The 14,128-nt window shown below is 42.5% G+C and overlaps 1 protein-coding gene across 1 annotated transcript; it reads left to right on the top strand.

Annotated features, from left to right (window-relative positions):
- The first annotated feature begins 721 nt into the window (after positions 1–721).
- Positions 722–8,272, top strand: LOC142955346 (immunoglobulin-like and fibronectin type III domain-containing protein 1). The gene is made up of 23 exons (XM_076096840.1): positions 722–773; positions 930–1,052; positions 1,149–1,285; positions 1,442–1,541; positions 1,637–1,678; positions 1,762–1,807; positions 1,878–2,061; positions 2,164–2,277; positions 2,399–2,561; positions 2,697–2,969; positions 3,085–3,555; positions 3,645–3,769; positions 3,858–3,999; positions 4,142–4,435; positions 4,545–4,841; positions 4,950–5,129; positions 5,244–5,372; positions 5,461–5,769; positions 5,856–5,941; positions 6,083–6,275; positions 6,528–6,824; positions 7,371–7,697; positions 7,792–8,272. The coding sequence occupies exons 1-23, from the start codon at positions 722–724 to the stop codon at positions 7,794–7,796; spliced, it is 4,089 nt and encodes a 1,362-aa protein (XP_075952955.1). The 3' UTR covers positions 7,797–8,272.
- Positions 8,273–14,128: the final 5,856 nt, after the last annotated feature.

The following is a 14,128-nucleotide window of genomic DNA, read 5'->3' as shown; positions in this document are numbered from 1 at the left end:
AAATGCAATGACGGTTATGACTAATAAATGGCATTTGCAGCAGGGCACACACGTGTGCCACCTCCTGAGTAATGACACAGTACTGTAGATGTTTTATGAGGTATGTGACCTACTGCCTGCCAAATTAGGCAAGTCACCTACAGGAATCTACAAAGGGTTGATCTCAGGAATTCTGTCACATATAGAACAGATAGAGTTACAAACGCATGTAACCCTGACACCACTTGCGACATACGTCTTACTCTCATAGTTTAAGACTGACGTCAGACAATGCAGCACGTGTTATTGGTGGTAGAAATAAATTGTGTCCAATTACATCTTAACGATCTCTCGAAGGATAAACTTTACTTAAACGTGCATCGACATAGTGTTGTAAAAGCGGGCGCACTGCCTTAAGCCACTAGTTAAAACAATGATGTGATAACCATTACAGATTCAGACCATCTGGTAGAGATTAACTGCATGTCAGACAGATTGTTTCTCACAGTGGTCAAGTCATGCCAACAGCTCCAGACTTCATTGGAATTCTAGGATATGTTGGGCATTGACAAAGGGAAATAAGAAATAATTATACAATCAAAGAAACCATCAATGTGAAAACCAAGTGTACCAACGGTATGTAAGCAAACCTAACAGCGTTGCCTTATGAAATATTAAGCGTTTTAAAAGTGCATTGTAATGTTTTTTTTGCAGTAACAGAGAAGCTGTTGTCAAGATCAAGATGTTTAAAATACGTAGAGCAAAGGAGGACGAGCCAACTGCTCCAGGGCAGGGTAAGTAACGAGAGTTAGAACACAAATTACAAATTGCAAATTACTGACAAACAATAGAATACGTGATGAAAACAACATAGCCTTTTCTGAGACATATGAAAGCTGTTACATTTTCAGGTATTTGTAAATAATGCAATTTATCTCATTGATTGACAGTGAAAATTAAGAAGAGGTCAAAGGTGGCTGGAGTTATGATCACGCAGTATGTGGAAGAACTACCTGAAGGCATGACCACCCCAGATTTCACTCGGAAACCTATTGCTCTAACTATTCAAGAAGGTAAGGTACAATTCCACCTCTAATCACATGTCCAAACGTATTCCTTTTTGATTTGTTATATTAATAAAATAATTTAATTTGTTGCCATTTCTGTAGGAAAATTGGCTATCTTCAGAGCAGTCGTCACTGGCAACCCAACACCGACTGTTACCTGGGTGAGAAATGATGGGGAAATGGATGAAGAACGGAACATAACCGTCTTTGATGAGACTGCTGGTGAATACCAACTACAGGTCAGATCACTGGCCATGTGTCATGAGGAATAGTTATTCAAATAACTTAAAATCTAAAAGGAGACTGGCGAATCAATACATACATTGGAATGATCATTTTAAGCCGTCTTGCACTATTTGTTGCAAAAATACTGATAATCATGTATTGATTGATAGATGCCTGATGTAGCGGCGGATCAAGCCGACACCTACAAGTGTTTTGCCAGAAATGAATATGGAAAAGCGGTTGTAACTGCGGCGCTTAATATTATTGAGGGTCAGTTACTCACTTCTATTCCATTATACATTGTTTTAAAATAAGTTAAGATAAATAACCTCTGTCTCACTTCACTGAATTATTTTTCATTTTAGTTGGTTTCAAGAAGAGCAAAGCCATGCAACAATCGAGAACAGGTACACAGCCAACATTTAATCTATAATAATGCAATGTCAGTCATTAAGAAAAAGTTGTTAACATGCTGTTGGTTTTGTCGTAGCGGTCAGAGAGACACCTAAGGACTTCAAAAAGGCCTTAAAAAATAAGTAAGTAGAACATTTGCATTGTATGATTATTACCATATAGTGTTTACTAATATTTTTGGGGGGTTTGTAGGGTTGACATGGAGGCAAAAGAAGACAAAAAACCAGAAATTGATGAAAAGTTTTGGGAACTGTTGATGAGTGCAGACAAGAAAGATTACGAGACCATCTATGCTCAGTATGGCGTGACTGATTACCGTGGGATGCTTAACAAACTAAGTGAGAGGAAGATTGAGAGGGAGCAAGAGCAATCAAAGGTATGTTTCTGCTTTATCTAAGTGTCATCTATAATTATAAATAACTACTGTAGTACAAGTACAAACTCTAAAATGTATTTTTCTTAATTCCAATTAATACAGGTTGTTGAAAGGCTATGCAACCTAAAGCCCATTGAATTGAAGGCTGATGGTGGTGCAGAGTTTGAACTTGAAATGTCACTAAAAGACCCTAAAAGCAAAATCTTCTTATTCAAGGTGAGATGACTCATTTTAAATATTAACTTGTTTTCCCCAATGGTGAATTAATTAAACAAAGGGACTGAAAGTCTTAAATTACAAACTGCTCAAACATTTATGACTGCTTATGTTTAAACAGGATGGAATTATGATTCCCTTTGACGTGGACACAGACATAAAACATGGACTGAAGCAGGTGGGAAAGAAGTTTGTGTTTAGCATCAACGGTGTTGATGCAGACGATGCAGGGTTATACCAAGTAGAGGTTGATGGAGTTAAGATCTTCTCAACTGACTTCAAACGTAAGAAAATTCACCAAATTATTTATCTACACACTACTCACAGAAGTCGTAAAAAAGCTGTGATTACATGATTGTCCTGAGACAGGAAATTTGAAATACCGTGTTATGGTTATAATACTTGTGTTCTCTGTCTAGTTCCCCCTGTGGAGTTCTTGGTCAAGATTCAAGATGTGAAAGCAGAGGAAAGAGAGGACGCTGTGTTTGACTGTGTCCTCTCACAGCCCCTGCAAAAGCTCAAATGGATGGGAAAGAGTAACCCACTAGAGCAAGGGGAGAAATATGACATCACTGTGTCAGAGGACATGTTGATTCACTCCTTGGTGGTGAAGGACTGCCTGGTATTGGACAAAGGAATTTATGCGGCTGTGACTGGACAGGCATCCTGCAATGCCTGGCTTATAGTGGAAGGTATTGTTTACATATTTTAAACTGCATCTTGTCAGACCGTTCAACATAAGTTTATCTAATACTGAAAATGTATGAAGCCTTAAAAATTGTCCTTGTTCTGTCTGTTATGTATTAGCTGACAATGATCCAAAAACAAAAGGAAAGAAGAAAGCTCGCAAAACTACCAGAGCAGGTGGTGGTGGAGAGGAACTTTTGAAGATTGCTGAGGAGCAACAGGCTAAGAATCAGATAGAGAGAGAGAAGTTGATTGCAAAGGCAAGGGCTGAGGCTGCAGCTGCAGCGGAAGCAGCCGGCGCGGAAGCAGCCGGCGCGGAAGCAGAGGCTAAAGCTAAAGCGGAAGTGGCGAAGGCAGCCAAGCCAAAAGCAAAGGCAGCGACAAAGACAAAGAAAAAGACGGACAAAAAGGCAGCAGCAGAAGATGGCGCAGAAAAAACAGAACAAGAAGAGGATGAGGAAGAAGAGGATGAGAAAGAAGATGTAGAGGGAGAGGCTCCTGCTGAAGTTGCTGATACTGAAGAAGAGGAGCCGGCTCAAGAGAAAAGAAAGAGAGTGAGAGAAGGCCCACTCGTCCCTGATACAGTCATTGGTATGCATTAAAACATAGTAATTAAATTCCAAGTACTGCTTCGTTCATATATTCCTGTTCCTGGTTAACAATATTGCATTTCCATTAAGACCCAGGAGTATACTTCACGGGCGGACTGTCAGATGTAACTGCAATCATTGGCACTGATGCAGAACTGGTCTGCAGGCTGAGCAGTGAGGACTGTGATGGAGTCTGGTACAAAGATGGGAACGAGGTGAGGAGGAGTCGAGAGAGGAGTAGCTTTCGTCTTTCACTTTCATGAGATTTAAGAGTGTTTACATTTGCGTGTTCATGCATTTCAGATAACGGCTACAGAAGATATCTGTATTGTTAAAGACGGGACTTATCGCAAACTAATTATCAAGAACTGCAAAGAAGATGATGCTGGAAAGTACCGCTGTGAAGCTGATGGCCGTAAAACAGAAGCTGCGCTAAGTGTTGAAGGTATTGTAATCATAATCAATTTGAGGCACTTCAACTAAAGCCGACCAAAAAGGCAGCCACTGTGAAAATGTTGAAAACAATATTCTTTTCAGCTCAGCAATTAAAGTTTTCAGCTTAATAATATGTGTGTTGTTTCTGCTAGATCCTCCAAGAATTAACCCTGATGACCTCACCGAGTTCAGAAAACCTGTCACAGTCAAAGTCGGGAAAGATGGAGCCTTCAAGATGTCCTTTGTGGGCCGGGAACCCATGAAGATCCAGTGGTATAGCGAGGGCGAAGAGCTCTTTGAGGACACCCATATCAGAATAGAGAAGTCTTCCTCACACAGTCGCCTGGTGCTTACTAGGTGCCAACGCAAAATAACAGGAGAAATTAAGATTAGGATTAAAAATGAATGTGGAACAATTGAGGCCACAACCCAGCTTGTTGTTTTAGGTAAGGTTTGTTGAACACTGCATGTTGAGAACTGCATGTTTTCAGTTGTACGAAGATTATAACGGAAGTGGAAATTAGTGTCTTTGTTCTCTATTTCGCCGCCTTACAGAGAGACCAACACCACCCCTGGGCCCGGTTGATATTATTGAAAGCTCGTCAACTTGCATTGAATTTAAATGGAGGACTCCCAAAGACAACGGAGGTTCCCCTATCACAGACTACATCCTGGAGCGCCAGCAACTTGGCCGAAACAGCTGGAAGAAATTAGGCAAGATTGGCCCAGAGCCTAAATACAGGGATGCTGATGTAGATCATGGTAGAAAGTACTGCTACCACATCAGGGCAGAAACGGATGAAGGCATCAGTGAAATGATGGAGACAGATGACATTCAGGCAGGGACAAAGGGTGAGTCTTTACAAGCACGACGACTTGTATTGACGGTGTCTCAAATACAAAGGGCTTTGTGTGAGTCTGTGAAAAGTGACAATGTTTTTTTTCTATTTCATCACTCAGCATACCCTGGATCTCCTTCTCAACCAAAAGTTGAAAGTGCTTTCAAAGACTGTATCAATCTTGTTTGGTCTGCACCCGCTAATACTGGAGGAACCAACCTTTTGGGATACAATGTCGAGAAACGCAAGAATGGCAGTAATCTGTGGGGCCATGTCAACCCTCCCAATGAGCCCATCAAAAGTACAGTGTTGCATCTTGAATACAGTCGTAGCATTGTCATTTGGAAATGTGCAAAAGTCTAGAATTACATTCTAAATTATACAGTCTTAACTATACTTTTTGACATGCCAACAGAGAAAAAGTACGCAGTGAAAGATGTTGTTGAAGGCTTCGAGTATGAGTTCCGTGTATCAGCTATCAACATTTCTGGTGCTGGAGAGCCAAGTTCGCCTTCTGAATTTGTGTTTGCCAGAGATCCAAAGAGTGAGTAATAAGCCGATAAAAGCTACAATATTATTATCTCAACACTTGATCGTTTAAAATCTCAATGCTTAAATGTTTGTGCTTCCAGAGCCCCCAGGTAAAGTTATTGACCTGAAGGTGACAGACTCCACATACTCAACATTATCGCTGGGCTGGACCAAACCCACGGAGGAGGAAGGGGTCCAGGATGAGGCCAAAGGATATTTTGTGGAGCTCAGACCAGCAGAAAACCTAGAATGGGGTCGCTGTAACTCCAATCCTATCATTATGAGCTCCTTTACTATTATCGGCCTGAAGTCCATGGCCATGTACTGGGTAAGAGTTCTAGCCACCAATGATGGTGGAGACGGGGAGCCCCAAGAGTTGAACAACTACATCATTGCAATGCCTCCTCCAGGTGAGCAGGTGGAAATTGTGAACTGTCTGCAGTCAAAATTTTATACATTTCACCTTCATTTAATTACCTTTCCCACACTGTTACAGTGAGACCACAATTCACTGACAAAAAGATGAATACCTTTATGGTGATGAAAGCTGGGAACTCTGCTCGAGTCAACTTAAACTTCCAGGTTCAGTATAACTCACAAAACCTTCGGAGCATAAAAACACCACATCCTTTTGTTCAAAGTGTCAGATTAGATACTTCTCTGCTGCTCGACAAAAAAAAGTATGAACCCACATCTTAGCCCTGTATCTCCTGTTGTCGGCAGGCGTCTCCAATACCAGCTATCAAATGGCTCAAGGACGGTAATCCTGTCGGCAAGCATGTGACAGTCAGCAACACAGACACATCATCGCAGATGATGATCCCTGCAGCAGAGCGCCATGACACTGGGATCTACACAATCATTGTCAAGAACCTTGTTGGTCAGGAGACCTCCAGTGTTGAGATAAGAGTCACAGGTAAGAGTGAAAAAGGAACATTTTTAACTAATCCGTAACAAATAAAAGTTGAGGACCAATAGTTAATGGATTTGCAGTGAGATATGCATTCGCTTTTTAAGACTATTTCAAAGTTCATGTAGTTTTTGAAAGGAAGCAAAAAGAGTTCTCATATATTCAGAATTAATGGGTGGGGAAAGTTTAGAGAGCAAAGCAAAGTTGAGAGAGTAAAGACACCAACACTAATGGCAAGATATTACAAACCTTTTCTAGATGAGCCCAAGCCTCCAGGCCCCGTGGAGCTGGAGGAGACTGTGCCGGGAACGGTGACAGTGTCCTGGACTCCCTCTCCAGATGAGAAGAAAGACGACAGGCTGCACTACATAGTCACAAAGCGAGACTCTGTGAAGCATTCTTGGCAAACTGTGGCAGACCATCTCTTCAATAACAAGATCACTGTCATCAACATCATGCCGGGGAGGCAGTATAAGTTCCGGGTCTATACCAGGAATGACATGGGGCTCTCCAAACCTTCTGAGTCCACAATCTGGGAAGTGAAGAGAATTAAAGGCAAGTTTAACAAAAGTGATACAAAATTGTGTATAAAGCAGAAACAAGTAGTTCGGTATTCAATTAGTTGATTAAATGGCAGCCATTTTGATAACTAAAAAATCGTTTCAGGTATTTTTGTCAGATGAAACAAGACATGTAAAATGTCATAAAGGCTCTCAAAACTTGTGACGGGAATTCCTCGCAATTTCATTGACCAAACAGATTAATGGACAATGAAAATAATTGTTGGTTGCAACCTCACTGCAGTTTAAAATACATCAACCCAGGTCTAAATAAATGTAGATGAGGATAGAGCTGCAGACAATAAGTCGATCGGTCAAGTAGTTGAGTCCAAAAGAACAATCAATTTATCATTTCAGATACATTTATTTAAGTCTAAATGCAAATGCATTTTATATCGTTACATATTCTGCCAGAGACACTGAGGGGAGTTAAATTAATCAATTAACTTGGGACTAATGAGACTAAAGCGATGGAAAATGTATCAATAGTTATGGATTACTCTGTATTAACTTTCATTTCCTTTCTCTTCCATCCTTCCAGAAACATTTACTTTGAACCTTCCTGCCACTAAAAACTGCAGCTTTGAGACGCCTCCCTCATTCTCTGTTCCACTAAAAATGCACAAGAGTCCAGAGAGCTACGAGTGCTACATGAGTTGCGCTGTGACAGGAAACCCCAAACCCCATGTTACCTGGTACAGAAATAGCATCAGTCTCAACACCAACACTAACTACTACATCACAAACACATGTGGCGTCTGCTCCATGGTGATACTTAAAGTTGGCCCGAAGGACACCGGGGATTACGCAGTCATTGCAGAAAACCCTCTGGGCAGAGTGGACTGTTCAACTAAACTTGTTGTGGAAGGTAAAAATACATGCATATGTATTTGTTACATCTTAAATTCTACTCCTCTGGCTACATGTTTGAATAATTCTCTCTTCTCTCCATCCTTCTTCAGATTAGGATGATGCAGTGGGCCTGAACTCCTGAAGGTGTTCCATTTAAGATGAATGGAACATTTGCCAATTTTTGAAACCTGCTTTTTGTGAATTACGGTATTACTGGGTTTCAATAAACTGTCCAGAAGAAATTAAGGATGAAAGAGAGAAAGAAAGAGCTCTTGGTGTTTAAAAGAAAAACAAATGGACTGGATGAAACTCGATTTTGTTGTATTTGAGTGTAGATTTTACAAAATGCATCGGCTGGATGCAAAGAGCACTTTGATAGGACAGTAATTTCATGCTAATCTTTGCACCAAACATGTTTATTCATTGACCTCATTTTCCTCTGCTGTTTCATGTAAACAAAAAATCAACTGGCTTCCTCATGGAAAATTGCCAATATACAATATGGCTATAACTGAGTATGTTTTAGTGTTTGCATATTCACTGTATAAATTATTAATAATTATTCCAAAAATGTAAATAAAGCCCTCTTGTTCAACACTGAACTGTCTTACTTTTCAATCGTTACCCTACATTTAATGCTGAGCTTGTCACTTGATGTCCTATATATAAGACTAAGAGTTTACACTTCACCTGGTCTGTGAGGCTATACTTAGGCACTGAAGTGCTTTGAGCTAAATGCTAACGCCAATATGCTATTACTCCATATTGGCCTTGTTCACCAGTATCTGTCTGTTCTTAATTTTTTCTTGAGAAAAGGTCCAAAGAAAAGTCTACGTCAGACGTAAACTGCAGAATAGTTTGTACCAGTGTTCTTATTATGATGTGTTCCATTGTGCTCGCAAAATCAAAAGCATGTACCAGTTGATCCTAACTAGCATAAACGCCCTGCCAATCCCAATAAAAGGGCGTGAGACTGCAGGTTGGTGTGGACACAGAAATTGAAAGGAAAGGTTCAGAGAATTAAGCAAAGAATGCCAAAATGAAAGGGTGGAGCACCGGAATCCAAATGTTAAAAATAACTCAATAGTTTTGATGTGGTGGTACTTCTGCAAAAACAAATCAGGGTTCAACATTGACTTTTTGAGGCATGCAAGTTAATTTACCTTTTACTTGTCCAGGCACAACAGTTACTTGTCTAGGTAAAAATGTCAATAATTGACTTTGTTCATATTGTTTGCGAACGTATGAAAGCATCCAAACAGTATCAACATATATATATATAATTAGATTTATGAATTTTATTTTAGTGCCAATATGTAATAAAGAGGAAGGGGTAATGTTCTACAGCGTCTGCTTGGAGCAACCCAACATGTCTGACCAGTAAGTGACATTAGAACAGAAGTATATGCTTGTTCTATTAAGAATATATGGACAGAAATATTTGATCAAGTTTCTATCTGTTATATACCAATGGAAACTTGGAGGCTTACAATTTCGTGTCAAATTTAATATTTTTCTGTATCCCAAAACAACTTTTCATCTTTAATAATGATATCCCAGAGCCATTATTTTGGCCAAAAGAGTCATTTTACATTCTAATTCAATATCAACATGACCATCTTTATTAGCGAATTCAAACTTCATGATAATAACTGTAACCACCACCTTACCAGACAGAAGTTGACCAACGACTTATATCCAAACCAATTCAACAGACTACTTGATTTAAAAGAAATGGATCTTGCAAAGATCCTGCCGCCTACCGACTCCATAGTTCTCCTGGGGGACTTCAACGCTCACGTGGGCAATGACGGAGAAACCTGGCGGGGGGTGATTGGGAGGAACGGCTTGCCCGATCTGAACCCGAATGGTGTTTCGTTATTGGACTTCTGTGCTTGCCACGGTTTGGCCATAACGAACACTATGTTCGAACATAAGGTGGCTCATAAGTGTACCTGGTACCAGAACACCTTAGGCCGGAGATCAATGATCGACTTTGTAATCGTATCATTTGATTTGCAGCCGTATGTTTTGGACTCTCGGGTGAAGAGAGGAGCAGAGCTGTCAACTGATCACCACCTGGTGGTGAGTTGGATCAGATGGCAGGGGAACCGGTTGGAAAGACCCGGTAAACCCAAACGTGTAGTGAGGGTAAACCGGGAACGTCTGGCGGAGGACCCTGTCCGGGAGGTCTTTAACTCCCACCTCCGGAAGAACTTCTCACACATCCCGAGGGAGGTTGGGGACACGGAATCCGAGTGGACCATGTTCAAAGCCTCTATTGTGGACGCGGCCGCTAGGAGCTGTGGCCGGAAGGTCATCGGTGCCTGTCGTGGCGGCAACCCGAGAACCCGGTGGTGGACACCGGAGGTGAGGGAAGCCGTCAAGCTGAAGAAGGAGACCTTCAAGGCCTGGTTGGTCCAGGGGTCTCCTGAAGCAGCTGACAGGTATCGGCAGGCCAGAAGGGCTGCAGCTGCGGTGGTCGCGAATGCTAAAACTCGGGCATGGGAGGAGTTCGGGGAGGCCATGGAGAAGGACTTTCGGTTGGTCTCAAGGAGGTTCTGGCAAACCATCCGACGGCTCAGGAAGGGAAAGCAGGTCTTACCCCAGGCTGTTCTCAGCAGGGGGGGGGAACTGCTAACCCGGACGGAGAACATCGTCGGGCGGTGGAAAGAGCACTTTGAGGAACTCCTAAACCCGACCAACATGTCCTCTGCAGAGGAGGCAGCGCCTGAGGACCTAGGGGGAGGCTCACCCATATCCCTGGCAGAGGTCGCTGAGGTAGTTAAAAAGCTCCTTGGTGGCAAGGCGCCGGGGGTGGATGAGATCCGCCCTGAGATGCTGAAGGCGCTGGACATAGTTGGGCTGTCCTGGCTGACACGCCTCTTCAATGTCGCATGGGGGTCGGGATCAGTGCCCATGGAATGGCAGACCGGGGTGGTGGTTCCCATCTTCAAAAAGGGGGACCGGAGAGTGTGCTCGAATTACCGGGGTATCACACTACTCAGCCTCCCGGGGAAAGCTTATGCCAGGGTGCTGGAAAGGAGGCTCCGACCGCTTGTCGAACCTCAGATTCAAGAGGAGCAGTGCGGATTCCGTCCCGGCCGTGGAACAGTGGACCAGCTCTTTACCCTCGCAAGACTACTGGAGGGGCTCTGGGAGTTTGCCCAACCAGTCTCCATGTGCTTTGTGGACTTGGAGAAGGCTTTCGACCGGGTCCCTCGGGGGATCTTGTGGGGGGTGCTGCGGGAGTATGGGGTGCCGGACCCGTTACAACGGGCGATCCGGTCTCTGTACGACTGCAGTAGGAGCTGTGTCCGCATTCTCGGCAATAAGTCAGACACGTTCCCGGTGGGTGTTGGCCTCCGCCAGGGCTGCCCTTTGTCACCGGTCCTGTTCGTGATTTTCATGGACAGGATATCTAGGCGCAGCCTGGGGGCGGAGAACGTCAGTTTCAGGGGTCTCGGGATCGCCTCTCTGCTATTTGCAGATGATGTGGTCCTGTTAGCCTCCTCGGATCGTGACCTCCAGCATTCACTGGGACGGTTTGCAGCCGAGTGTGAAGCGGCAGGGATGAGAGTTAGCACCTCCAAATCTGAGGCCATGGTGCTCTGCCGGAAACCGGTGGATTGCTCCCTCCAGGTGGGGACGGAGTGCCTACCTCAAGCGAAGGAGTTCAAGTATCTCGGGGTCTTGTTCACGAGTGAGGGTAAGATGGAGCGGGAGATCGACAGACGGATCGGTGCAGCTGCAGCAGTAAAGCAGGCGCTGCACCGGACCGTCTTGGTGAAGAGGGAGCTGAGCCGGAAGGCAAAGCTCTCAATTTACCACTCGGTCTACGTTCCTACCCTCACCTATGGTCACGAACTCTGGGTCGTGACCGAAAGGACAAGGTCGCGGCTACAAGCGGCCGAAATGAGTTTCCTCCGTAGGGTGGCCGGGCTCAGCCTTAGAGATAGGGTAAGGAGCTCGGTCATCAGGAGGGAGCTTGGAGTCGAGCCGCTACTCCTTCGTGTCGAAAGGAGTCAGCTGAGGTGGTTCGGGCATCTAATTAGGATGCCTCCTGGACGCCTCCCACTGGAGGTTTTCCAGGCACGTCCAACTGGGAAGAGACCCCGGGGAAGACCCAGAACACGCTGGAGAGATTACATCTCCCAGCTGGCCTGGGAACGCCTCGGGATCCCCCAGAATGAGCTGGAACATGTTGCCGGTGAGAGGGAGGTCTGGGTCGGCCTGCTTGCCCTGCTGCCACCGCGACCCGACCCCGGATAAGCGGTGGAAAATGGATGGATGGATGGATGGATCTTGCAAAGCACAAACTGAATTTCTACATCCTATATTACCCAAAGCTAAATCCCAAAAATAATCAATAATATTCATCCTTCTCACCAAATACTGACATTAAGACTCAGTTTTAAACGTAACGTTTGTCCGACTTGCAATACAGATGAATCTATGAACTATATTTTATTTTTTTGTAGTCTCTCCCAACAATATGGGATACAAATCGAAGACAGAAAGGATATATCTGTCGAATCCGAATCATAGGTAGATGTTACGTATGGACATCTTAAGGAAGAGAAGCTAGAAAACTGCTGATCAACACAATTCTCATAATGGTAAATATTGTATAGTGCAGGCCTACACAAAGCCAAATTTATAAAAAAATAAAAATAAAAAAAAGATTTAAACATATATTTTCTTGTTTATTGTAAATTTGTGTTTGTACATTGAGAGCGGAGTGGAAACCGGAGACAAATTCCATGTATGCGTAAGCATACAAGGCCAATAAAGCTGATTCTGATTTTGCTAAAATGCTTTTAAAAATCCTCCTTTATTAAATCCTTGAAATTAGTTTTCTGCTAAAGAACTGCTAATATGTGTAATATTATACAAATAAATTGAGTTTTAACTTCCTAACCTTCAATTTTAAATTGAAGAACATGTACATATATATATATATGCATTCATTTATTATATTGTTTATTTTCATTACTGACAATATCATGCCCCTAAATGTATTTGTATGTTATTGTTTTATTTTAGATATTATATTTTATATTATTTCTTAATACACGGACACAAAAGGATTCTAACACTGTGTTCAACCTTGCCTTGCTTCTGTATCTGATGTTCAATAAAGTTGGAAAAAAAAGTGATGTTAGCTAGCTAGCAATAGAAGCTGTGTAATGCACAGGATAATGCTAAAGTTAGATAGGCATGGTGACTGCTCTCGCTGAATCAGTCCCATTGAGCCAAAAATACATTTTGAGATTATCTAAGATACAAACATAGCTAATTGCAGAGGGGGGGGGGGCTAGTGGCGAGGCACTGTGTGTGATTATTGAGTGTGGCAGCGAGTGGCAATTGTCACATTGTGACAGGTGAAGTGAAGTGAAGACACACAGTATTCTTTTTTTCATGAATTTGAACTGTTCCAATGGGGCAAGTCAAATTGTCCTCCACTTTCCTAACAATAAATTAATGTCTAGCCCTGATTGGAATACAACCAATAGCTGTGGAGACAGAACCAGATGTCAACTGCTCTAGAGGAAAGATCAGGGGATGTATAAAGTCATTATGATTCATCATCTGGGCACCGTGGATGTTTTTACCAAATACCACGGCAATACATTGAATTGTTAGACAGTTAAATAAAAAAACAAAAATGTCAACACCATGGCGGTAATACATCCAATATTTCAGGTCAGTTTATTACCTTCATGTGCGTGGCTTAGAACAAACAAACACAATAACATGCCCTGGCTGCAGATTTTTTCATATACCTATGCCTAAGATATCCCAGCATTTTTGTACACAATTATCAATCACTTCTGTAATTTTGTTTTGGCTATACTTATCCAGTATATTAAGTAATATATTAAGTAGCTTGTATGCTGCACATTTAGTTAATCGCAAACGCCCGGCAAACAGTGAGATATGTATTGTTCCTTTCCATTTTGCGCACTGCTTCTGCTTTGCCACCTGTCGCATCGCTTCAAATTTCTCTTTGACTGCCTGCATGTGTTTGCAATGCTTTCAGAGCATATCACGAGTCTATTATGGAAAGTCATAAAAGATAAAAATTTCATGTGCATGACTAAGTGCAACCTTGCAAACAACTGTGCCTCTTCCTGTGCTTAGGTCTTCCTGTGCCTTAAGTCTTAGGACACACAAATATTATCATTGGCCACATGGCATCCTGTTATTTTAGACACGATTATTAACTGGGAGTTTATTGCACTCGGCATTGACATTCAAAAGCCTCAAACCACATGCCAACAGTATTCCACAATACCGTGTAGTGAAAAAACTACACATATTGGCTGTTGTTAACATGCAGTGCAAAAGAGGTTTGCTTCAATCGGACATAATAAAAGACACCTTCTTTTTACAACATAAAAAACATGGATGCAGTAGAGGTTTTTTTTCATCACTAGGTCAGAA

Source organism: Anarhichas minor, unplaced genomic scaffold, assembly GCF_050575085.1.
Source record: "Anarhichas minor isolate MPS153535 unplaced genomic scaffold, ASM5057508v1 ptg000023l, whole genome shotgun sequence".
Lineage (NCBI taxonomy): Eukaryota > Metazoa > Chordata > Actinopteri > Perciformes > Anarhichadidae > Anarhichas > Anarhichas minor.
This window is presented reverse-complemented; position numbering and strand designations above follow the sequence as displayed.

Bases quoted from the DNA above. Each gene is read 5' to 3' on its own strand.
- LOC142955346 (XM_076096840.1), top strand. From the start codon at position 722: ATGTTTAAAATACGTAGAGCAAAGGAGGACGAGCCAACTGCTCCAGGG. The intron at 1,542-1,636 runs GTCAGTTACTCA...TTTTCATTTTAG, and splicing joins GGCGCTTAATATTATTGAGG to TTGGTTTCAAGAAGAGCAAA. The intron at 2,278-2,398 runs GTGAGATGACTC...ATGTTTAAACAG, and splicing joins GCAAAATCTTCTTATTCAAG to GATGGAATTATGATTCCCTT.